The following is a 24,154-nucleotide window of genomic DNA, read 5'->3' on the forward strand; positions in this document are numbered from 1 at the left end:
ACTGAGGGGTCCTTGGTGCTCTCTGAGCTAGGTTGTTTTCTTGCAGACATTTCATTACTTGGATAGGTAACATCATCAGTGCGAAGGAGTGTGGGGTTTGCTCCCTGTTTAGATACAGCAACTTGCCCTGCCAGTGTTGGTGGGGATTGGTTTTCTCCTTGGTAGTTCCTTGATTAGGATGTTATTTTCTGCTTGATGGTTTGTCCGGTGTTAATCCCTGCTTATCTGAGCGTATGCTGCTGGAGAAAATGTTTTATTGTCCCCTTTGAATGGTGTGTATATGTCGATGGTCTCTGTGTGTCTATTGATGGCTGAACAGGGAGCAAAACCCACATTCACTAGCACTGATGATGTTACCTAGTCGGATAATGAAACATCTGCAAGCTCAGAGGCCACTAAGGACACCAGAGTTTCGTTGCTGCTGGTCTTCACGTAAGAGCAGCTGGTGACGGCGGGCGTGCCCACAGAGAGGGCTCTGTGTGCCACCTCTGGCATGCGTGCCATAGGTTCGCTATCACGGGAATAGAATAACCGAGTTGGAAGGGACCTTGGAGGTCTTCTAGTCCAACCCCCTGCTTAGGCAGGAAACCCTATACCAGGGGTGTCAAACTCAATTTCATTGAGGGCCGCATCAGGGTTGTGTTGGGGGGGAGGGCTGGCCAGGGGGCGTGGCCAGCTTGATGTCACTCGTGTTGGGGGCACCTGTGGTGGCCAAGTGCTAAGGCAGGACTTCCCTCAAACCCTCCTTCCTTTTCTTCTTTTTCCTTCTCTCTTCCTTCTCCTTTCTTCTTCCTTCCCCTCTTTCCTTCTTTTTCCTTCCTTGCTCTCCTCCCATCTTTCCTTCTTTTTCTTTGTCTTTCCCATTTCCCTTTCTCCTTTCCTGTCCCATCTTGCATGCTCAAATGCAAAAGGGGAAACATTTCTCCTTTCGTTTTGTTTTTAGTTTGTTTTGCTAGCCCTCTGCCAGTGAAAATGGAGGCGGGGGGGGTGGCCGCAGGACGGCCTCCTGCAGCCCTCTGCCAGCGAAAACCTCTGCTATCTTTACCTTGTACGTTTGATTATTTTCCCCCCCTATCTAAGTGCAGAACTCTACAAATGGATGTTCAGGCCTTTTGAACCTTGAACTAGTCATCTGAGGTGTTAGTAATCCTCCCAGCTTTGTGTTTAATAGTGTTTAAAATAAAGAAGTGACACAGAATACTCACGTCGGTAAAGCCCCGTTTCCCTCCCAGACGCAGGAAGGTGTTGCTGATGAAAAGTAGACGGATTTGTGGAAGTGCGTGTGTGCACAGACATGTTTTTAATGCATTTCGCACAGTCCCTCTGTCTTCACTTTGGTGTTTGCCACCCATAAGCAAGCATGGCTTCCAAAAATGGAATGTGGAGTTGGCTGGATTAACCATGTCATGTCACACAGGTAGTCCTCGACTTAACGGCCACCATCGAGCCCCAAATTTCTGTCACTAACCAAGACAGTTGTTAGGTCTTGCTCCATTGTCCAACCTTTCTGGCCACCGTTGTTAAGTAAATCGCTGCAGTTAAGTTCGTAACCGCGGTTGTTAAGTGAATCTGGCTTCCCCATTGACTTTGCTAGTCAGAAGGTCACAAATAGAGGATCACACGATCCCGGGGACGTGGCCACCATCCTAAACACATGCCGGTTGCCAAGCGCCTGAATTTTGGTCCCATGAACGGTCGAAAGTGTGAAAAAGGGTCATAAGTCACTGTCATAACTTTGTCCCAAGGTTTTTATTTTTTTAATTTTTTATCAAGATATCAAATCAATGCATGAACAGTGTGGCACCTGGGTGTCATACATTCTAGTACAAATAAAACTAATCAGGTTAATCATAATCATTACATTCAACCCGCTTATGTATTTCTAATAATAATACACACTTGCATTAAGTTATCGTCTATCATTGTTCAATTATTCCACGTTTTCTCTTATTTTTACTTTCATTTTGTGATATAAACATGTGTACACTAATATTCCCCCTTCTCTTATTTCTTCCACTTATTCTAGCTTTTGATCATATCACCCTTTATTAAGAGATGTTTTTTTTCTTTCCTATCTAACTTCTAATCATGTCACGTATCTAAAAAAAGAAAATAAAAAGGAAAAGAGAGAGAGAGAGAGAAGGAAAAGCAACTCAGAACAACAACAAAAAAGGGAAATCATCCATCCATCATCTAGTCACTGTTGTAACTTTGAAAGGTCACTCAATGAACCATTATAATTTGGGGACTACCTATATACAGCTCCCTTTTTCTCTTCCTCACATTAAACAGTGCCTAAATCTGGAATATCCCTGGAGTTTTCTTTGAACCGTCAGCCAAAGGGTTTCCTTTCTGGCTCTTGAACCCATGGTTCCGGTTAGCCCCTGGGTCTGATGGGGATCAGGAGGCCCCACACATCCCTCTTGTCGTGACAAATGAGATCAAAGCCATAAGGCGAGAATTGAATCTGCCGGGGCTGTCCTTGCCATGCAAAACGGCATTATGATAATTATTAATGCATCGTATGAATCTTTCTGGAGTGGTTCAGCACGACGATTAGGGTGGATATGAACAGATGCAACACCTGAAGAATGCTAATTGGAAAGGAAGGAGGGATGAAAAGGAAACCGGGACTTGGCTGGAATGAGTGGCGTTTTCCTCCAGCCTTTTTGTGTAGCTTCTCAAGGTTATTTTGTTCTCTGGCTTCTAGAAGGAGGGAGAAAGAAGGGCTGGTTGTGTTGTTGTGGCTGGGACAATGACAGCTGCTGTAATCTTCAGACATTCAGAATACAAGTAGTCCTCGACTCACAACAGTTCATTTAGTACGGACTAGGGGTGACAGGATAGCAGTGTTCCAATATCTCAGGGGCTGCCACAAAGAAGAGGGAGTCAAGCTATTCTCCAAAGCACCTGAAGGCAGGACAAGAAGCAATGGGTGGAAACTCATCAAGGAGAGAAACAACCTAGAACTGAGGAGAAATTTCCTGACAGTTAAAACAATTAACCAGTGGAACGACTTGCCTCCAGAAGTTGTGGATGCTCCAACACTGGAAGCTTTTAAGAAGACGTTGGATAACCATTGTCTGAAGTGATGTAGGGTCTCCTGCCTAAGCAGGGGGTTGGACTAGAAGACCTCCAAGGTCCCTTCCAACTCTGTCATTCTATTTCTAGTGACTATTCGACATTACAATGCCACTGGAAAAAAGTGACCTTCAACCATTTTTCACACCACTCTCCCATCCCACGGTCACAGGATTTACATTCAGATGTTTGACAACTGGTTCATATTTACGACGGTCGCAGTCATGGGATCAAAATTTGGATGCTTGGCAACTCACTCATAAGGGTTGCAATGTCCCGGGGATCATGTGATACTCTTTTGCAACCTTCAGACAGGCAAAGCCAGATTCACTTAGCAAACGTGTGACTAACTTAACAAGTTAGTCCTGCCCTGTGGAATGAATTACCCCCGGAAATGCATAAGATCTCCGACCTCCGTGTATTTCGCTGTGCCCTCAAGGCCCTGTTGTTCCATCAGGCCGGGCTATCGATGTCATGATTTTAAATTGGGTGTTTTAAATTTTTGGGGTTTTAAATCTGAGCCGAAATTATTTAATAATTTTAATTATTTTTAATTGATGTCTGTCTTTGTGCTTTTAATAGGCTGTACACCGCCCTGAGTCCTTCGGGAGAAGGGCGGTATAGAAATAAAATTATTTATTTATTTATTTAAGTGACCACCATGTAGGCCTAGGGTGTCAAACTCAATTTCATTGAGGGCTGCATCAGGGCTGTGGTTGACATTGTGGGGAGGGGGCGCTGACGGTGGGCGTGGCCAGCTTGACATCACTCCCCAAACTGCTGGCATGTTTCCTCTTTGCATTGGGTAGACTGGGCCGAAGCCACGCAGGCCAGCCCCTTAAATTTTCCAGGACAGCCCCACAGGCCGGATCCAGCCCACGGGCCTTGTGTTTGACATCCCTGATCAGCAGTGGATTTCACATATTCCTGCTACTGGTTCGCTGCGTGTACTCCAGAGGTGGGTTTCAGCAGGCTCTGACCAGTTCTGGAGAACCAGTAGCGGAAATTTTTAGTAGTTCAGAGAACTGGTAGTAAAAATTCTGACTGGCCCCGCCCCCATCTATTCTCTGCCTCCCGAGTCCCAACTGATTGGGAGGAAATGGGGATTTTGCAGTAACCTTTCCCTGGATTGGGGAGGGAATAGAGATTTTACAGTATCCTTCCCCTGCCACACCCACCAAGCCATGCCCACCAAGCCATGCCACGCCCACCAAGCCACGCCCACCAAGCTACACCCACAGAACCGGTAATAAAAAATTTTGAAACCCACCACTGGCATGCGCACCTTCTGCACATGCGCCGGGCTTTCCGCATGCTCACTGCACATGTGCGCACCTTGCATGCATGCGCCCAGCCTTCCACACATGCATTTTGCTCACACGCGCACCTTCAACGCGTGCACCCAGCCTCGAAAACATAGCTAAATAGGACGGCAGTCACCGGTACCGTTTCACCCGAACCGGTCCGAACCGGCTGAATACCACCTCTGCCTCTGATGTAGGCCAAACCATTTTAATGTGCACATCTGGAAGGCCTGCCTCCAGTTACGTGCATGAGCTGGGCCCATTTGTGCCAAAGGGAATGAGTTGCAGCAGAAATATTGGCAGAGGTCTTTTGGCTGTTGTCTGGTGAAAATATATATGCACTATCTTAACTCTGTTATTTTTTTTTTTTTTTTATGAAGAAAGCAATTTTGGCTGAGTCAGAGAGGCAGTTGATCAGCCAGGATGGGACATGCATTGCTTGTTCTACCGACACTGCGGAATTTAAGCATCTTTGCTTCCGCATTAAAACACAGCCTTGATTCCTGATATTTTTGCTTTTTTACTAACCTTTGGATGTTCTTCATAAGATAAGATAATTATTGTTATTTTTTTGTGCACACTCTGGCCCACATTAAAAATGAAATTCTCTTGCTTACTCTCAAAAGAAAGCATGTGTCTACCCAAGCACATACACATAACACACATGTACACATGCTATATACATACCGGTACATAAATATATACCTGCACCCATACACACAAACACACTAAACTCTGTTCATTTTGAATATATAGAGGAAAAGGGAAACTTGAGAGTTCACAAGGTTGATGCTATATGGAACAAAACTGTGACTGAATCTAGATCAGGGGTCTCAAACTCAATTTCATTGAGGGCCACATCAGGGCTGTGGTTGACCTCGGGGGGCTGGGCGGGTGTGGCGGACTGGGTGGGCGTGGCCAGCTTGATGCCACTCACTGGGCGTGGCGGACTGGGTGGGCATGGCCAGCTTGACGCCGCTCCCCAAACTGCTGGCATGTTTCCTTTTTGCATTGGGTAGACCGGGCCAAAGCCACACTGACCCAATGTTTCCTCTTCGCATTGGGTAGACCGGGCCAAAGCAGTGTGGGTAAACTGGGCTGAAGTGATGCGGGTAGACCGGGACGGCCCTGTGTGCTGGATCTAATCACATTGCAGGCTGGATCCGGCCCGTGGGCCTTGAGTTTGACACCCCGATTTAGATGTTCTGCTTCGGATACCCCGAAGCCTCTACTCAGAAGGTAACAAGGAAAACAGGACATGAAGAGGATGTGTAGCATCCCAGACAATCCTGTGGACTCTGCTGAAGCATCCCTTATGTGCCCTGTCCTGGATAGAAGGAAAAGACCAATAATCCTTTCTGCTGTCCTTACCACTCTCTGCACCGGCTTTCTGCCTGAAGCAGTAATGCTTCCAAACCAGACAGTAATGCAATATGACAGGATGCTCTCAATCGTCCTTCTATAGAAAGTGGCAAGGATATGTCCTTGGTGCTTTTTTGGCAGCACCACCAATTGGGATGGAGAGTTCCCGATTGTGGGTAGATGCCTTGTTTGGTCTGGCCATCATGACATCTTATGAGAAGATGGAGCTTCTCCTTTAATACTTCAAGTTCTGATGAGCTCAGGATGCTGCTGCACCCCTAATTCTGAGCACATCAGATGACTAGGAAGCCAAGATCTAGATCAGTGTTTCTCAACCTTGGAAACTTGAAGATGTTTGGACTTCAACTTTTAGCATAGCTGGCTGGCAAATTTTGGGAGTTCAAAAACGAACGTCTTCATGTTGTCCAAGATTGAGAAACACTGATCTAGATTTTAGACAAGGTCTTCCAGATCTTGCTGGAGAGGAAACCATTCCATCTGCTCATTGGGCTATTGCTTATTTCTTGATTGTTGGTCTGTTATTGATCTCGATGTTCATTTCTGCTCATCTGCGTGTTGATTGCTAGCGAGGAAGTGTTTTGGTCTTTTTGTTTCCTTTTTGGATTATTTATTGTCTCTTTTGAATGGCATGTAGTTGTTGTTTATCTCTACGTGCCCGGTGATGGCTGATTTGTTTGAATGCCAGGCTTCCAGGAATTTTCTAGGTTTTTTGGATTTGACTTGGTCTCGGAGGCTCACAGTATTTTATTTTTATTTTCCAAAATGGAAATTCTTCTCAGCTCTGGAAGCTTCAGAGCATTTTTAGCTGAAGGGGAGCAGATTAACTAATCCAAAGCATCTGTAAGAGTACCCCCATTGAAACTATGGTTTAGTCTTTCCATGTGTTGTAACATGAAGGCGTTTTCATCACCTTTGTTTCTTCTGGAATTATAATCCATGGGCACTTCTGATCACACTAAGCAACATTTCACAGAGGCCACTCCTTATTGTAATGCTTCGCTCACCAGAATGGCGGGGGGGGGGAACCAGATTTACAAACAGCTCTTCAAATGTATCACGTAGTAGTCTACCATGAATTTCTTGTGAACTAGAATGACGAAGGCATTTTATTTATTTCTCCGACTTTCAATCAATACAGAGTAGACCTTTCCATTCTGAAGCTGGGCATGGAGTGCAATGAGAGAAATTTGAGGGCAAGTGGAAAAAATATGAGTCCTTTATACTCTTAAAACTTTTGGGGGAAAGAGATGACAGGTGGATAATTCCATTTATCAGGTGCTTGGAGTTTTGATGTGGAGGTATTGAAGAACTCTGTACTTTTAGTGCCCTACATCTTCTAAATAAAAGATCACAGGTCTGATAGCAGGAGCAGAGCACAGTTAATCTCTAAGCATTAGACCAAGCCTGTATGTTCCTAATTCAAGATGTTTCCCTTGTTGAATAGTCATAAATTAAAAAGCCCAGAAGCAGGCCCGGTGTTCCTCCATTACCCCAAAGGTGCTTCTTCAGAGGGCAACTGGACTTCGTTTTTTTCCTTGAAGATATTTCACTACTCATCCAAGAAGCTCCAAACTGGATTAGTTGTAAGGGCCAGCCTCCCATAAATTGCTGTAATATGAGAGTAAAATGAAGTCCCTATGCCTCTGGATATCTTCTATTCAAAACGGGTGGTGGTGATGATGCCCTCTGCCTAGTTTCTCCAAACATTATTGGAGCCCAGTTCCCATTAGCTGCATCAAGCATGGCCTCGTGATCCCTGATAGTAAAAAGGGTGGCCAACAGCTCCTAGATAAATTGTCTATATCTGGTCTTAATGGAAATCACCCATAAGGCTGTTAGAAAATTCCAGAAACAAATTTTATTGGACAGAAGGAAATGGAGCTGTAAACTGAACCAACCTTTCTTCCTTCCTTCCTTCCTTCCTTCCTTCCTTCATGCCTGCCTGCCTCCCTGCCTGCCTGCCTGCCTGCCTGCCTTTTTTCTCTTCCTTTCTTCTCCTCTACTCTCCCTCTTTTCCTTTGTTCCTTCTTTCCTTCCTTCTTTCCTTCCTGCCAGCCTGCCTGCCTGCCTTTTTTCTCTTCCTCTCTTTTCTTCTCCTCTCCCTCTTTTCCTTTTTGCCTTCCTTTTTTCCCTTCTCTTCTTCCCTCCCTCCCTCCCTCTTTTCTTTCTTTCTTTCTTTCTCTCTTTCTTTCTTTCTTTTTCTTTCCCTCCCTCCCTCTCTCCCTCCTTTTTCTTTCCTCTGCTTGCTCCTTCCTTCCTTCCACCCTTCCCCCTTTACTTCCTTTCCTTTCCTCTCCCCCTCCACCCTCCTGTCCCCCTTCTCCTTCCGCTGAGCTGCTAGACCACTTGGAAATTAACTAAATGCAAGTACCCAAATACGCCTAGGAACTGCCTCTGCCAGAGATGGCACATATCGGTGCATGGGTCACAGGAAAATTGGGCTACGTTCAGTTGTGCCAACCTTACCAGGGAGAACGCCCTCAGCAAAGAGAGTTGCTGTTGTTGATGTTTTAAAAAAATCTATTTTTTCCTCGAGAGCAGGATAGAGGAAGTTTAGAACGGAACAGAAAGAACGGGCTTACATTTGGGGAGAGGAATATATATATATATTTTTAAAAATGCCACTGTGATTTCCATCATCAGCCAACAGATCCAGGAGCTGCTGGAAGCAAAAGGGAGCTGTTATTGCAGAGGCCACTTAGTGAAAGGCTATAGAGACCCTCCAGTTTACTGCTGCTGACAAGCAGCGAAAGTGGTCTAATATATACTGTCTGCGGCTGCCCTTTAAATTCTGTTTTGGAGTTCAAGACAAATAGGCCCTCCCCACCTCCATCCCAGAGCATCAGGATGCTTTAAGGGAAGCACCGGTTGAGAGGCTGCCATATTTACTTGTCTCCGTGTTTTGATAGCGGAGGCAGGAGCCTGGATTCAGGCTGAGTTGTGGGAAGACAGCTAGCGGATGCTGATGAAGAGCTTGTAGGGAAGGATAGAATCCCATAAACCAGGGGTGTCAAACTTAAAGCCCACGGCCCACGGGGTGCTTAGATCTAGCCCACGGAGCCACCCTAGAAACAGTGAAGGACTGGCCCACAGTGCCTCTGCCAGTGAAAACAGGGTCCCAAGCTCCGTTTTCGGCTGCAACAGCCTCCTGCAACCCTCTGCCAGTGAAAACGTAGCTTGGGAGGGCCGCGTGTGTTTTGCCCCGTTTTACGACTTTTCTTGCCCCATTTGTTGAGAGTATCACTACAGTTGCTAAATTAGTAACCTGGTTGTTAAGTGAATCTGGCTTCCCCATTGACTTTGCCTATCAGAAGGTCCCAAAAGGGGATCACATGACCCTGGGATACTGCAACCGTCATAAATACAAGTCGGTTGCCAAGCATCTGAATGTACATCATGTGACCATGGGAATGGGACAACGGGCATAAGTCATTTTTTTCCAGTGCTGTTGTAACTTTGAACGGTCACTAAATGAACCGTTGTAAGTTGAGGGCTACTTGTACAGGTAGACCTCAACTTACGAACAGTTGCTTAGTGACCATTCAAAGTTCTGACAGACCTCCCCAGGGCTATTTACAATCTGGATGCGAAGTTCTCCCACATGTATGTGCTCATGCGCGCACACACACACGGAGTGGTCACATGACCACATTTTGGGCACTCATAATTTGGTCCGCACTTATGGCCATTTGCAGCATCCCATGATCACGTGACCCCCCCAATTAATGAAGTTATTCTCCTGGAAACCAGCATTTGCTTTGGGTTTCTGCCCCCAAAAATGCCCTTTTGTGGACCATGAATTTGCTTAACATCCCCTGCAAAAAAGATTGTAAAATGGGGTGTGATTGCATGCTGACCCACTTAACGACCAGTACGACTTATGACCATAATTCCAGGCTCAATTATGGTCGTAAGTCGCCATTTTGTGAGTGTCACCCAACCCTTGCTCTCCAAATTCCAGTTATGTTCCTGGCCAAAAAATAAAAATAAAATCAAAAACAAAACCCGAATTCTCCTGTTTTAGTTGAAGGGGGCCTGCCAACACCCCCCGGGCAAGTTTCAGCGGCCATTTTAGGGAGGAGAAACAAAAGAGTGTCATCTAAACCATGACATTTTCTGGTCTGTTTTTGTTTTGGAGAGCATGCGGTTTGTGGGTTTTTTCTTTCCCCTTTTTCTTTGTTCTTGTTTTATTTTTATTCCCCCCCCCTTCCTTCCTTCCCCTGTCGTTGATAAAATCTAAATGAAACAGGTATATAATGCCCGCTGCCTGTTCGAAAGACTCGAGCCATAAAAATAACAAATGGCGTGTATTTGCTCGAATGTCAAAGTTATGAGTTTATTTTGTAATGATGTGCTCCTGCTTTCATGAGGTAAACTGGCCGTGGCAGAGGTGTTATTAGTAATATGGACCCAGCAGAGCAGAAACCCGAGTGACCGAGAGATCAGTGTATCAGTCAGGGAGAGGGCAAATGGGAAGAGACAGCGGGGGAATGAGAAACACGGCGGCGGCGCCTGGCGCTCGGCGGAGATTAGGAGACGGGCCCTGCGCATGGGAGGCTGGTGGTCAGAGGCGCCTGCTTGGAAGCGCCTTCCGAGGAAACTCTAGGGGGTTGTAAGTGTTTGCCTGGTGTGATATCCCCCCCCATTTTTTTTTTCTGGAACCAGGTAGGCAAGGTGGATTTCGGCCAGGTACTCTCCGATGGCTGTTTGCTTCACAAGAATTAGTTGTGATGCTCTCACTTGTTCTTGGCTGTACACCAAGGAGGATTTTGCTGTTTGTTTTTTTAAACAATTGTGTCAATGCAAAATGCAGGTTAGGAACCTGAAGGTCCCTTCCCCTTCCCTTTTCTTCCCTTCCCCTTCCCCTTCCCTTATTCCCACTTCATTCCTCTCCCCTTCCATCTTCTCCCCTCCTCTTATTTCACTATGCTTCCCCTCCTCTCCTCCTCTTCCCTTTCCCCTCTTCTTCTTCCACTTCCTTTCCCTTCTCCCCCTTCCCTTCTCTTCTTGCACTTTCCTCCCGTCCCGTCCCTTCCCCTCTCCTCTCCTCCTCTTCTCTTCCCCTCCTCTTCTTCCACTTCCTTTCCCTTCCCTTCTTCTACTTTTCTTCCTTTCCCTTCTTCCACTTCCCTTCCCTTCTCTTCTTCTACTTTTCCCCCTTCCCTTCCCTTCCCCTCTCCTCTCCTCCTCTTCCCTTCCCCCTCCTCTTCTTCCACTTCCTTTCCCTTCTTCCACTTCCCTTCCCTTCTTCCACTTTTCTTTCCTTCCTTTCTTTCTTCCACTTCCCTTCCCTTCTTCCACTTTTCTTTCCTTCCTTTCCCTTCTTCCACTTCCCTTCCCTTCTCTTCTTCTACTTTCCTCCCTTCCCTTCTCCTCTCCTCCTCTTCCCTTCCCCCTCCCCTTCCTTTCCCTTCCCTTCTTCCACTTTTCTTCCTTTCCCTTCTTCCACTTCCACTTCCCTTCCCTTCTCTTCTTCTACTTTCTTCCCTTCCCTTTCATTGTAAATGAAATTTACAAGAATTTCATTGCATACAGTTGTCTGTATATTTTTCTAATGCATGTTGTATTAGCCACTTTGTTGGCTTTCTATAGACAGAAGGAACAAAGAAAAAGCATTTTGAAGCTCATTGGGTGCTTTAAACAAAATCTGACAATGTTCTTTTTCTTGCCCCTTCTTTACACAGGTGCTTGGAAGAGAGGTGTACACTTCTAATAATCAGTTGGGTGGTATCCAGATCATGCACAACAATGGAGTGACCCACAGCACTGTGTGCGATGACTTTGAAGGTGTCTACACCATTCTCCAGTGGCTCTCATACATGCCAAAGGTACACTTTCCTGCACTTGTCTGTTTCTTTATTTAAATAATGTATACATCTCACAGCCATGAACATCAGGTTGGAAGACTTGACAAATACACTTTAAACTCATAACATGTGGAAAGGTTCGACCATATTTTCAACTGGAAAACTGTAAGCATTTTAAATCAAGCCAAATCCAAAAATGCTGGAGAATTTTTGGAAATCCTGCTTTCTAGCGAAGCTAAATTGCACGGCACAGCTGTTCCCCCCTCTCGTGGTCTACTTACCTGGCGCTTGTGCACTGCACTTGTGCAGGCAGCGAACCAATAGCAATCCACGGAGGCTTTCACCACTGCATTGAACTCTATCGGATTCAATGGAATGAAAGCACAACTGTCATTTCCAGAACTATAGTGTAGGATCATGAAAATAGCATAAGAACTGAGTGGCCAATAGCTTTAATACAGGTAGCCCTTAACATAGGACCGCAATTCAGCCCAAAATTTCTGTTGCTGAGCAACACAATCGTTAGGTAAGTTTTGCCCCATTTTACCACCTTTCCTGCCACAATTGATAAGTAAAATCCCTGCAGTTGTTAAGTTAGTAACACAGCTGTTAAGTGAATCTAGTTTCCCTATTGACTTTGCTTGTCAGAAGGTGGCAAAAGGTGATCACATGACCCGGGAACATGGCAACCGTCGTAAATACTTGCCAGTTGCCTGGAATTCTGATCACATGACCATGGGAATGCCGCAATGGTCTTAAGTGTGAAAAACAGTCATAAGTCACTTTTTTCAGTGCCGTTGGAACTTCGGTCACTAAACGAATGATTGTAAGTCGAGGACTACTTGTATTAATAACATCCCCAAAGAGAGATTCTCTTTCCAAACAGATAACAAGACAGATGATTTCTAACTGACATGGCTTTCTCCGGGAAGGTTATTCTGAAAATTAGAACTATAAGAATGTGTAATAACATGGCTTTCTGGCTTGTTTCTTTTGTATTAGAGTGTGTTCAGTCCAGTCCCGATGCTCATTGTAAAGGACCCAGTAGACAGAACAATTGAATTCCTTCCCACCAAGGCCCCCTACGATCCTCGCTGGATGCTGGCTGGAAGACCTCACCCAAGTATGTGGACTTCAGAAGGTGGATTCAGTCTGGGACAAAATGTAGAAGGGGGCTCATTATGTTTGAGATCAATCCAATTATTTATCCTTTTTTGTATTTTATAAACCTACTCATCTCATAATCAAGTTACTCTGGGCGGCCTACTGCACAGTTAATAACAATGCTGTCAATGTTCCGACTGACGAACCCAACCAAAGCAGGCACGGTCGAGACGATCCAATCTCTTAATGCAAAACTTTATTGAGTACATCATTTTGACACTGATGAGGGCAAAACCAGATCTAGCTAACTCCCGCGCAAACCCACATAATTAAAGTATAGGATTCTCCCTCCCCCTGTTAGTGCAGGTCACAATATCCAATTGAATGTCATTATACTGTTATGAGAAAAAGTCTTTGGTTTTGGCAAACACCTGCCGAAGCATCCTTTGCTCTCACGCCTGGGTTTCTAGATGTCTGGAGCCAACATTCCATCTCACCCTTCCCTTCCCCCTGGGTTCATTGGCAAGCTGAGAAATAATAATGGTTGCAACAGCAAAAGCGCAGTTCAGGCTTGACAAATGAAGGTAGTCCTTGACTTACAACCATAGATGGAACCAGAATTTCTGGATAATCTTCAAGGGCAGCCCTTTGTAGAGCACATTACAGTAGTCCAACCAAGAAGTGACTAGGGCATGAGTGATTGTGAGTAAAGTCACAGTGTATGCATCCTTGAACACTCTACACCCGTGATGGCGAACCTATGGCACGCGTGCCACAGGTGACACGCGGAGCCATATCTTGAGGCACGCAAGCCATTGCCCTAGCTCAGCTCCAGCGTGCATGCACACGCTGGCCACCTGATTTTCGGCTGGCCCTGCCCACACCGCTCCTTCCCTCCCAAGAGTCTCCACGTGGCTCATTTTGGATGCCAGGTAAGTACAGGGTTCACATGGAGGCTCTGGGAGGGCATTTTCAGCCACGGGAGGGCCTCTGGGGGGGGGGGAGGCCGTTTTCACCCTTCCCAGGCTCCAGGAAAGCCTCTGGAGCCTGGGGAGGATGAAAAACGGCCCTACCGTAAGTCTGGAAACAGGCTGTTTTTGGCCTCCGGAGGCCTCAGGTAGCCCTGCTAGGCCCAAAACGAGGCACGGGGGGGGGCGTTGTGTGTGCGTGCGCAGGGGGTGTCACACATGTATGCACAGGGGGTTGAGTGCGGGGGGGCATTGAATTATGGGTGTGGGCACATGCGCATGCGACATCCCCCCCCCCGTGTTCCCCCCACTTTTGGCATGTGACAGCAAAAAGGTTAGCCATCACTGCTCTACACAGTCTTTAATAGGAGAATGGTGACTCGCATGGTTAGGACGTTGGGTTTGGAGGTTAGCAAACTCGCGTTTGAGACCCAAGTGCTGCCGTGGGATGGGTTGAGCTCTTGTCCTTCACTCCAGCTCTTGTGGGACATGACGGGAGCCCCCAACTGGGCGTCTCCCCAGGCAACATTGACGTTACTGGCTAATCCTTTCAATCTAGAAGTGCCTCGGTGCTTCAGACACGAGTGCAATATGATGAACTGTAAGATACTTATTTATCTTATTGCTCATCTTTCAGTGATTCCTATTCATGGGACTCTCATTAAATTGCTTCAGACTGCCTGCAGGTTTAAGTTTCTAGAAGTCTGTGTCATTTGTATATTCTAGACTAGTATTTTTTTATTTGAACTCAGTTTGATGTAAGACATGCTAATATTTTGGAAAGGAAAAATTGCAGATCTTTTCTGGCATCTCAATAACGTTGCGGGCCAGATTTAAGCAGATACTTTTAAACGGTAGAGAAGAGCTGAAACTTCGGCTGCTTGGCAACTAACTCATATTTATGACGGTTGCAGTGTCCTGGACTCACGTGATCCCCTTTTGCAACCTTCTGACAAACAAAGTCAATGGAGAAGCCAGATTCATTTAACGACTAACAAGTTAATTGTTACTAACTTAACAGCTGTAGTGATTCACTTAACAACTATGGCAAGGAAGGTTGTAAAACGGGGCAAATCTCAGTTAACAACTGTTTCATGTAGTGACAGAAATTTTGGGGTTATTGTGGTCGTAAGTGGAGGATTACCAATATTTTGTATGCGAAATTGCAAATTTTCCCAGAAATCAAAATAAGAATAGAATAGAATAGAATAGAATAGAATAGAATAGAATAGAATAGAATAGAATAGAATAGAATAGAATAGAATAGAATAGTTGGAAGGGACCTTGAAGGTCTTCTAGTCCAACCCCCTGCTCAGGCAGGAAACCCTACACCACTTAAGGCAAATGGTTATCCAACATCTTCTTAAAAACTTCCAGTGTTGGAGCATTCACAACTTCTGGAGGCAAGTTGTTCCACTGATTAAATTGTTCTAACTGCCAGGAAATTTCTCCTTAGTTCTAAGTTGCTTCTCTCCTTGATTAGTTTCCATCAGTTGCTTCTTGTCCTACCCTCAAGTGCTTTGGAGAATAGTTTGACTCCCTCTCCTTTCTGGCAGCCCCTGAGATATTGGAAGACTGCTATCATGTCTCCCCTAGTCCTTCTTTTCATTAAACTAGGCATACCCAGTTCCTGCAACTGTTCTTCATATGTTTTAGCCTCCATAATGAACAAGGGAGTTGCAAGCCTTCTGGTTCCTACTTAGAATGAAACCGTTGACGATGGTAAACTTTTTTCCCCCTGGCAATTTGGGGTCTAATGTTCTTCCCCTTCCTTGCTTCTCCCCTCCCTCAAATCATCTGCTGGCAATTCATCTGCCTTGTCTTGAGTCTGCAATGCTCCAAACGGAGTGACTTTGGTTTCTAATTTAGTAGAGGCGTTGAGGGAAGCAGATGATTTTACCCGATAAGTTAAGGGAGAGATCTCTTAGGTGAAAAGTTAAAGCCGTTTATTAGGGGAGATAGCGCCTTGATATTCTTCAAACTGACGCTCAACACGAGGCCACGGAATCGAAACGATCAGCTTTCTGGACTCTCCGATGAAGAGATAATTTTAAAATAGATGGCCACGTTTTACAGCGGGAGGGTGGGTGGGAAACGGGTATATTAGAACATAGTAATTTCAAGATTGGGCTTGATAAAACACTTTCCATTCTGTCGGAGTCAGCAAAGGTTGGCATCCCTACATCTCCACTTTTAATTGGTTTTGCACTTGGCTTTGGGGAGGACTTTTTCACAATTATTGTGAAACAGAAAGGGGCAGAAACACCGAGCTTCCCCTTCCTTCCTTCCTTCCTTCCTTCCTTCCTTCCTTCCTTCCTTCCTTCCTTCCTTCCTTCCTTCCTTCCTTCCTTCCTTCCTTCTGTCACGTTTCGATGCTATCTCAAAATAAATGAACTTCCAAACTGCCGATTTTTAAGGAAATTTTCTCTTTATTCGAGCACAGCAACCTGATCCTGACTCTTCGTGGTCAGTACTGACCTTTGCCCCCAATCCCTCCCTTTCCGATCCCCAATTCTCTGCTTCTCATTGGCTATCTTCCAAGTCACTTTCCTGATTCCTTTCTTCGTCAGGTCACAGGAATGTCTCCCCCCTCCCCATCTCCGAGGAGACCCAATCTTCAAAGGGATTTAGCAGGCAAAAGTTCAGGCTTCTCCTCCCTTTTCTATGTCAGTTCTGAGACGCTGACACCTTTCTTCCTTCCTTCCTCCCTCCCTCCCTCCTTCCCTCCCTCCCTCCCTCCTTCCTTCCTTCTTCTTCTTTTTTTTTTTTGGCAGTGGTTTTGTAGACAATGTTTGTGCAATGAAGGATTCAGAGAAAGCCAATTCAGGCTTAGTGGCAAGAGAGAAAGTTGGCATTAACGCTTAGAGCCAGTTGGGTTTTGTGTTGTGTTTTTCAACATTAACTTGACCTGAACTCAGGTTTCCCTATTCCTACCATAGTCCAGCCTCTTTATCCACTACTAGACCGGTGTTTTTCAAACTTGGCAACTTTAAGATGTGACAGAGAGGGGGCAGGAAGCTCATGGATTTGTATTTGATTTCTGTTCTGATGTTGGGACTCTAGAAAGAGTGCAGAGAAGTGCAACATAGATGATTAAAGGACTGGAGGCTGAAACATATGAAGAACGGTTGCAGGAATTGGTTACTGGCTCAGTTGGTAAGACACTGAGCTTGTCGATCAAAAGGTTGACAGTTCAGCGGTTCGAATCCCTAGTGCCACGTAACGGGGTGAGCTCCCATTACTTGTCCCAGCTTCTGCCAACCTAGCAGTTCGAAAGCACATAAAAAATGCAAGTAGAAAAATAGGGACCACTTTGGTGGGAAGGTAACAGTGTTCCGTGCACCTTCAGTGTTTAGTCATGCCAGCCACATGACCACAGAGACATCTTTGGACAGTGGTGGCTCTTCGGCTTAGAAATGGAGATGAGCACCGCCCCTAGAGCTGGAAATAACTAGCACGCATGTGCGGGGGAACCTTTACCTAGTTTGATAAAAAGGACTAAGGGTGACATGATAGCAGTCTTCCAATATTTGAGGGTCTGTCACAGAGAAGACGGGGTCAAGCTATTCTCCAAAGCACCTGAAGGCAGGACAAAAAGCAACGGATGGAAACCAATCAAGGAGAGAAGCAACCTAGAACTGAGGAGGAATTTCTTGACAGAACAATTGATCTGTGGAACAGCTTGCCTCCAGAAGTTGTGGGTGCTCCAACACTGGAAGTTTTCAAGAAGAAACGGGACAACCATTTTACCTGAAATGGTATAGCATTTCCTGCCTGAGCAGGGGGTTGGACTAGAAGACCTCCAAGGCTCCTTCCAACTCTGTTATCCTTTGTTGAGTCACATTTTTAAGTTCTCACAAACTCCAGAATAACACTTTCTTCCCAACACAAGGGTTGTGACAACATCTGAAGGCTTAGGCAGAGCCTTTGAGGGTCCTTGCTTTGGATTCTCCTAATTTTGTACTAATCCAGTATTTTGAACATCATTTGTAGCTGGATTAATGACAACATCACAATGCCTCTAGGACATGGGTGTCAAACCCGCAGCGTCACCTTGCCGTCACGTGACGTTTCGCGATGTTTTCCCCATTCGCGGAGCTGTGGTGGGCATAGCCTGTGTGTGACACATCCGGCCCACGGGCCGCCAATTTGACACTCCTGCTCTAGGATTTCAACAGCTGCCCAAACTTTCCAGATGTTGAGCCAGCCCTTGTCGTGGGAAGAGGTCCCAAGAGCCGAATCTGAGACCTTCAAGCAGTGTTTCTCGACCTCAGCAAATCTAAGAAGCGTGGACTTCAATTCCCACAATTCCCCAGCCAGCACGTTGAGGAATTCTGGGAGTTGACGTCCAAACAGTTTAAAGTTGCCAAGGTCGAGAAACACTACCTTCAAGCATATGCCAGGCTGCTGTGGTGCGGATTATCATCTGCCACTGCCAATTATCTGTGTCTTCCTTGCCAGCATTGCCCATTTGGGCGGAAGAACCCTAATAACTTATCTTTAAAAGGTAACACGTAATTTAGAAAACCGAAGAGGCTTGAAAAACAACAGCTGTAATGCCTTAGATTTCTTTTGAAAAATGCTTGCAGTGTCTTGAAAGAAAGGAGGGGGGGGGAAACACCCTGTAGAGTTATTTATTTAAACCAACAGAAATTCCCTCTGCTACCCGCGTGTCCCATCCTTTAACAATAACTGATGCTTTCTGCTGATAAATGGCCCTCTTTTTATGCAGACAAGCAAATTAAAGAGGCAACCATTGGTGAGGGCACGCAGATGATGGGTTTTGTCATTTTAATATGTCTCTCCTGGTGCAATTTGTTAAAGATGGGACATTTTTTTCTTAAGGCGTTCTGAGGTAAAATATACACTGATATCTAATCAGTGGCAGAGTGGATGGAAGTCCGAAATTGGCGCAGGGTGTTTATGAGAGTTGTGTGTCTCAGCTTCTGAGAATAAGCAAAGTACAGCTGATAAAATAAACTAGATCCGTGATGGCAAATCTCACAGGTGGGACGCAGCTCCCTCTCTGGAACCGTCGCCCCAGTTTAGGTCTGTTGCGCATGGACGCGCGCCTCCCGCCAGCCAGCTGGTCGTTGGGTGTCTGCTGCACATGCATGGGGGTGGGGTGCATGCGGTGGGGTGGGGTGCGTGCACACACGGGGTAGGGTGTGCGTGGTGGGGGGCATGCGGCAATGCACGGGGGCGCGTGTGCATGTGTGGGAAGTGGGGCGCATGCATGGGGCCCGCACATGCATTGCACTTTGTGGGTTCTGGCGCACACCCGCATATTCGCGCACACACACACACATGCTTTGGTCACTCGGTCCCTAAAAGGTTAGCCATCACTGGGCTAGATAAAGATTTTTTTAAATAATAACAACGGAGTTGTAGGTCACTTGTAGGTCATCTAGTCCAACCCCCCACCCAAGCAGGAGACCCTACACCATTTCTGACAGATGGCAGTCCAGTCTCTTCTTGAAAGCTTCCGGTGAATGTTTTAAATGTTTATTTATTTATTTGTGTCCCACCATTATTATTATTTTTTTTTACAAATAACCCAAGGCAGTGAACATATCCAAGACATTTTCCTCTTTCTATTTTCCCCACAACCCACCCTGTGAGGCAGTTTAGATTTATAGACTAAATTCTTCCTTGACATTCAACGGCTGTATTCGGACAACACGCAGGAAAAGGTCTTAACAGGTTCACTTGCAAATACAATTTAGCTAGGATAGTGTTAACCTTGGTTAGTTTTTAAAGTGACTTAAGTGGTTGGAATCGGACCTGTGTTGTCAGTGCATTGTGTGAAGGGAGTAGTACATAAGCTAATTCAGTGAATGGATTAAACATATTGTGTCCTGCCAGTTTCCAGCTGATCTTTGGCTTTTTCTGGCCAAGTGAGCAAATTTACAAACATTGTAATGGGCTGCTGTTACACTGCATTGTTTTCTTAAAAAAATGTTGGAGTGACCTATTGGGAACCTAAGGCAATAAAGATGCTTTTCAGTATGCCATTTCTGTTTTTAATTTTGCCTAATATTTAAGAAACTGAAAAACTGAGTGAACAGAAGCCGTGGTATGAACATCAAGAAGAAATGATGGTGATCTCAGTGTAATGTACTTAGTCATTGCTTCTAGAGCAGGGGTCTCCAGCGTTGGCAACTTTAAGACTTGTGGACTTCAACTCCCAGAGTTCTCTGGAAGTTGAAGTCCACAAATCTTAAAGTTGCCAATGTTGGAGACCCCTGTTCTAGAGCACCTAATATTTATATAGGTCAGGAGTGTCCAACCTTGGCAACTTTAAGACCTGTGGACTTCAACTCCCAGAATTGTCCAGCCAGCTATGCTAGCTGAGGAATTCTGGGAAGTGACTTCCACAAGTTCAAGACCAGCTCTCGATCTCATAATAGAAAAGAAAGGAATGAGTGGAAGAATGGAGAAATTATGGTTGGGAAACTCTCTTTACTATCTTCTTCTTGGACAACTTGGATGTTGGGAAGAAGATGTCTATGGAGATTCTCATTCATCCGTCATGGTTGTCCCAAAGGTGCTTTTTTTTTAAAAAAAAGGCAACTGCACTTTTTTTCCCCCTTGAAGATGTTTTGCTTCTCATCTAGGAAGTTTCTTCAGTTTTGAAGAAGCTTCAAGGAAAAACAAAGAGTTAAAAAAAAAAACCCAGTTGCCTTTTGGAAAAAAAACACACCTTTGAGACAAGGAAAGAAGATTCACCATTCCAGTAGAACTCAAGTCTTCTCTTCTGTTCTCCAAACCAAGATCTTCCATGGCACCAAGTCAGTGGTGGTATTCAGCCGGTTCGGGAAAACCGGTAGTGGCGACCTGCAGGCCCACCCGCGCACCCACCCTGGCGCTATGCTGTCCTATTTAGCCACGTTTTCTAAGCCGCGCGCATGTGTGCAAGCCATGTGCGCTCACATTTTCGGTGCACGGCGAACCGGTGGTAAAATGATGTGAAACCCACCTCTGCACCAAGTCATGCTAAGTTTCTCACTCTTCGTAATATTTCTCCTTTTCTCCCCATCTTTGCAGCTCAGAAGGGCCAGTGGCTGAGTGGTTTCTTCGATTACGGCTCTTTTTTGGAGATCATGCAGCCCTGGGCTCAGACGGTTGTGGTTGGCAGAGCCAGGTAAGTCTTTAAGAACATTAAGAATAGTAGCGACAGTAATAATTATGCCTAGAGCACTTTAGCGTCCTCAGAGCACTTAAGATTCGTGTTATTAGTATAAGAACCCTGTAAGATAGCAAGATAAGGGAATTAAAAAGGAATCAGAGTCATTGGGTGCTATTGGCAAATGCAAAATGCAAAACTACTTGGGTGCAAAATATTTTGAATTCAGAATGTTCCAAGCTTCAGACAGCTTTTCTGGTGTTTAAGGGTTTTGATGCTAGTTCTAACTGTTTGAGACATGTTCTGAGCAAGAATCAGGAGCTGTTTCAGAACATTTCTGATAAGGCCAAGACCGCTCATTTTAAGCTCAAAATGTCAGGAATAAGGTAAAGGTAAAGGTTCTCCTCGCACATATGTGCTAGTCATTCCCGACTCTAGGTGGCGGTGCTCATCTCTGTTTCAAAGCCGAAGAGCCAGCGCTGTCCGAAGACGTCTCCGTGGTCATGTGGCCGGCATGACTAAACACCAAAGGCACACGGAACGCTGTTACCTTCCCACCAAAGGTGGTCCCTATTTTTCTACTTTCATTTTCTACGCGCTTTTGAACTGCTAGGTTGACAGAAGCTGGGATAAGTAACGGGAGCTCACCCCATTATGCGATGCTAGGGATTCAAACTGCTGAACTGCCAACCTTTCGATCGACAAGCTCAGCATCTTAGCCACTGAGCCACCGTGTCCCTTTTATGAGGTTTAAAATGGGCTCATTTCATACCTCATAAAAGGGACACAGTGGCTAATTTTATAAAATGAGCCCATTTGTAAACCAAAACTGTACATGATCTTTGTGGATCTGTAGGTATATTTTTGAACTTTAATAGAGAATATTACAGCTAGTCCTCAATTTACGACCACAATTGAGCCCAATATTTCCTTTGCTAAGTGAAACATTTGTTAAGTGAATTTTGCCACATTTTACGACCTTTCTTGCCACAGTTAAATGAATCGCTGTAGTGATTAAGTTAGTAACACGATTGTTAAGTGAATCTGGCTTCCCCATTGGATTTGCTTGTAAGAAGGTCGCAAAAGGGGATCACATGACCCTGGGGTAGTGCAACCGTCATAAATATGAGTCAGTTGCCAAGTGTCCGGATTTTGATTAATGACCACAGGAATTCTGCAACAGTTGTAAGTCTGAAAAACGGTCATAAGTCACTTTTTTCAGTATCGTTGTAACTTTGAACAGTCACTAAAGGAACTGTTGTAAGTTGAGGACTACCTGTATTTATCTGTGGTTTGTATTTAATCCATCCTTTTTTTAAAAAAATTAGAGCATAATGCTTTGTTACGGGGAAGTGGCCTGAAAAAAGATACTGCTGCTTTAAAGAGCCCACTCATTAAAATTATTACACATTTTAAAGTTATAGTAACTGTTTCTCAGACCTGCAAGAAAGTTTGAAAAAAGCAAGTTGCTTTAACGAGTGACAAAGGAGTTGTGCTCATCCAAGCGAAAACATTTCTCACAAATCATTTTCAAAGTGTGCACAATCCATGTATCTGTGGATCTGTAATCACATCCAGTCTAGAATTTGGGTGGTTGATGCATCTATTTATGTCATTGGCTCTTCATTATTCTTGTTTTATGTTCTTTATGTTCAGTTTAGGGGTGTGATGGCTCAGCAGTTAAAGACACTGAGCTTCTCAGCTGGAAAGCTGACAGCCCAGGTTCGAGACCTGAGCATCGCACAACGGAATGAGCTCCCATTACCTGCTCCAGCTCCTGATCACCTAGTAGTTTGAAAGCATGCAAATGTGAATAGATAAATAGGTACCATTTTGGTGTCATTCTGACCCAGCATTCGCAAGTAATGATAAGCCATTTACTTACAAGTAAAACAACCCACTTTTTATAACAGGGCAGCATGTGGATAAACAAAAAATCAAACGTAATTAGTCCCAACAAAACCTGGTTCTGGCCAAGGAATCCGAATTGCTTGCTGTATACCAGAAACAAATGATTTGTTTGTTTCTAGTATACAACTGGCCACTCCCAAACCGTCCTATTTATTTCCCAGCCAGGGAGAGGCTAGCTAGCGTCTACATTTGCCTTTCCCTGAGGCCTGGCTTATTGTTTTCCTTTGCTCTTCTCTCCTTTCCTCTCTGTGCATATGCGCATCTGGGATGGGCCACATCTGTTCCTCTCTGTCACTCAGCTCAGGCCCCGAAGAGAGCTGCCTCTCCACCTGGGAGAGGAGGGAAGGCCCTGGCTCTGCCTCGGATTCTGTTCCTTCACAGAGCCTTCCAAAGACTCTGAAGCTGGCCCAGGCTTTCCCTCAACCTCCTCCTTATCTGACTCTGCTGCTAGCTCTGCTGGAAGCTGGTGGGACACAACAGGTATACAGAATGTACCTCAGTGTACCTCAGTCATGCTGGGCACTTGACCACGGAAATGTCTTTGGACAACACTGGCTCCCTCGGCTAAGAAACAGCGATGAGCACCCACCCTCTAGAGCAGTGATGGCTAACATTTTTGCCGTCGCGTGCCAAAAGCGGGGGGAGTGCAGGGGGGTCATGCATGTGCATACCCACACCCATAATTCAATGTCCCCCACCCCCTGTGCATGCGCACGTGACCCCCCCCACACAGTCCCCCCGCTTTTAGCACGCAACGGCAAAAAGGTTACCAGTGGGCCTGGTAGGCCCGTTTTTCACCTTCCCCAAGCTCCAGAGGCTTTCTTTGAGCCTGGGGAGGGCAAAAACAGCCTCCCCCACCCCCCCCGGAGGCCCTCTGGAGGACAGAAACAACCCGTTTCCCGACTTCCGGTGGGCCCGGAAGGCCCAAAAATCAGGTGACTGGTGCACGCATGCGCGCTGGCGCTGAACTAGGGCAACGCTCGCGTGCCCACATATATGAGTCTTCATGCCACCTGTGGCACGCGTGCCATAGGTTCGCCATCACGGCTCTAGAGTCAGACACAACTTGACCGGGGAAATCTTTTTTTTTTTTACTTTTGGCTGTTCACTGCCCTGAGTCCTTCGGGAGAAGGGCTGTATATAAATTTAAATATTAAATTAAATATTATTAAATTTTCCTTTATTTATCTTCAGTGTATTTTATAAAAACCATTTAGTCTGAGGCTTCTTCTAAGCATTACACAGGTTTTAAAAACCAGAAGCAAGACTTTTGAACAAGGCTGGGGAATGTTCCTTATGCATTTAATGTTGTGTTTTTGTTTTCACTAGGCTGGGTGGCATACCACTTGGAGTGGTTGCTGTTGAAACGAGGACAGTAGAACTGAGCATTCCTGCAGATCCCGCAAATCTAGACTCAGAAGCCAAGGTAAGTGTTATTTTCTAAGGTGGACGACCCACATATGGGGCTGG

The 24,154-nt window shown here is 45.5% G+C and overlaps 1 protein-coding gene across 8 annotated transcripts in view; it reads left to right on the forward strand.

Annotated features, from left to right (window-relative positions):
* ACACA (acetyl-CoA carboxylase alpha) overlaps positions 1-24,154 on the forward strand; it is a 280,148-nt gene that overhangs the window by 209,754 nt on the left and 46,240 nt on the right. For all 8 annotated transcript variants that reach the window (XM_087883446.1, XM_060693230.2, XM_087883447.1 and 5 more), the window contains 4 exons: positions 11,453-11,596; positions 12,578-12,698; positions 20,695-20,791; positions 24,014-24,110. In XM_087883446.1, coding sequence (XP_087739572.1) covers positions 11,453-11,596; positions 12,578-12,698; positions 20,695-20,791; positions 24,014-24,110 — 459 coding nt within the window. The remainder of the gene's footprint in view (positions 1-11,452; positions 11,597-12,577; positions 12,699-20,694; positions 20,792-24,013; positions 24,111-24,154) is intronic.

The sequence above is a fragment of the Pantherophis guttatus genome, chromosome 1 (assembly GCF_059756535.1).
Source record: "Pantherophis guttatus breed Tessera chromosome 1, ASM5975653v1, whole genome shotgun sequence".
NCBI classification, from domain to species: domain Eukaryota; kingdom Metazoa; phylum Chordata; class Lepidosauria; order Squamata; family Colubridae; genus Pantherophis; species Pantherophis guttatus.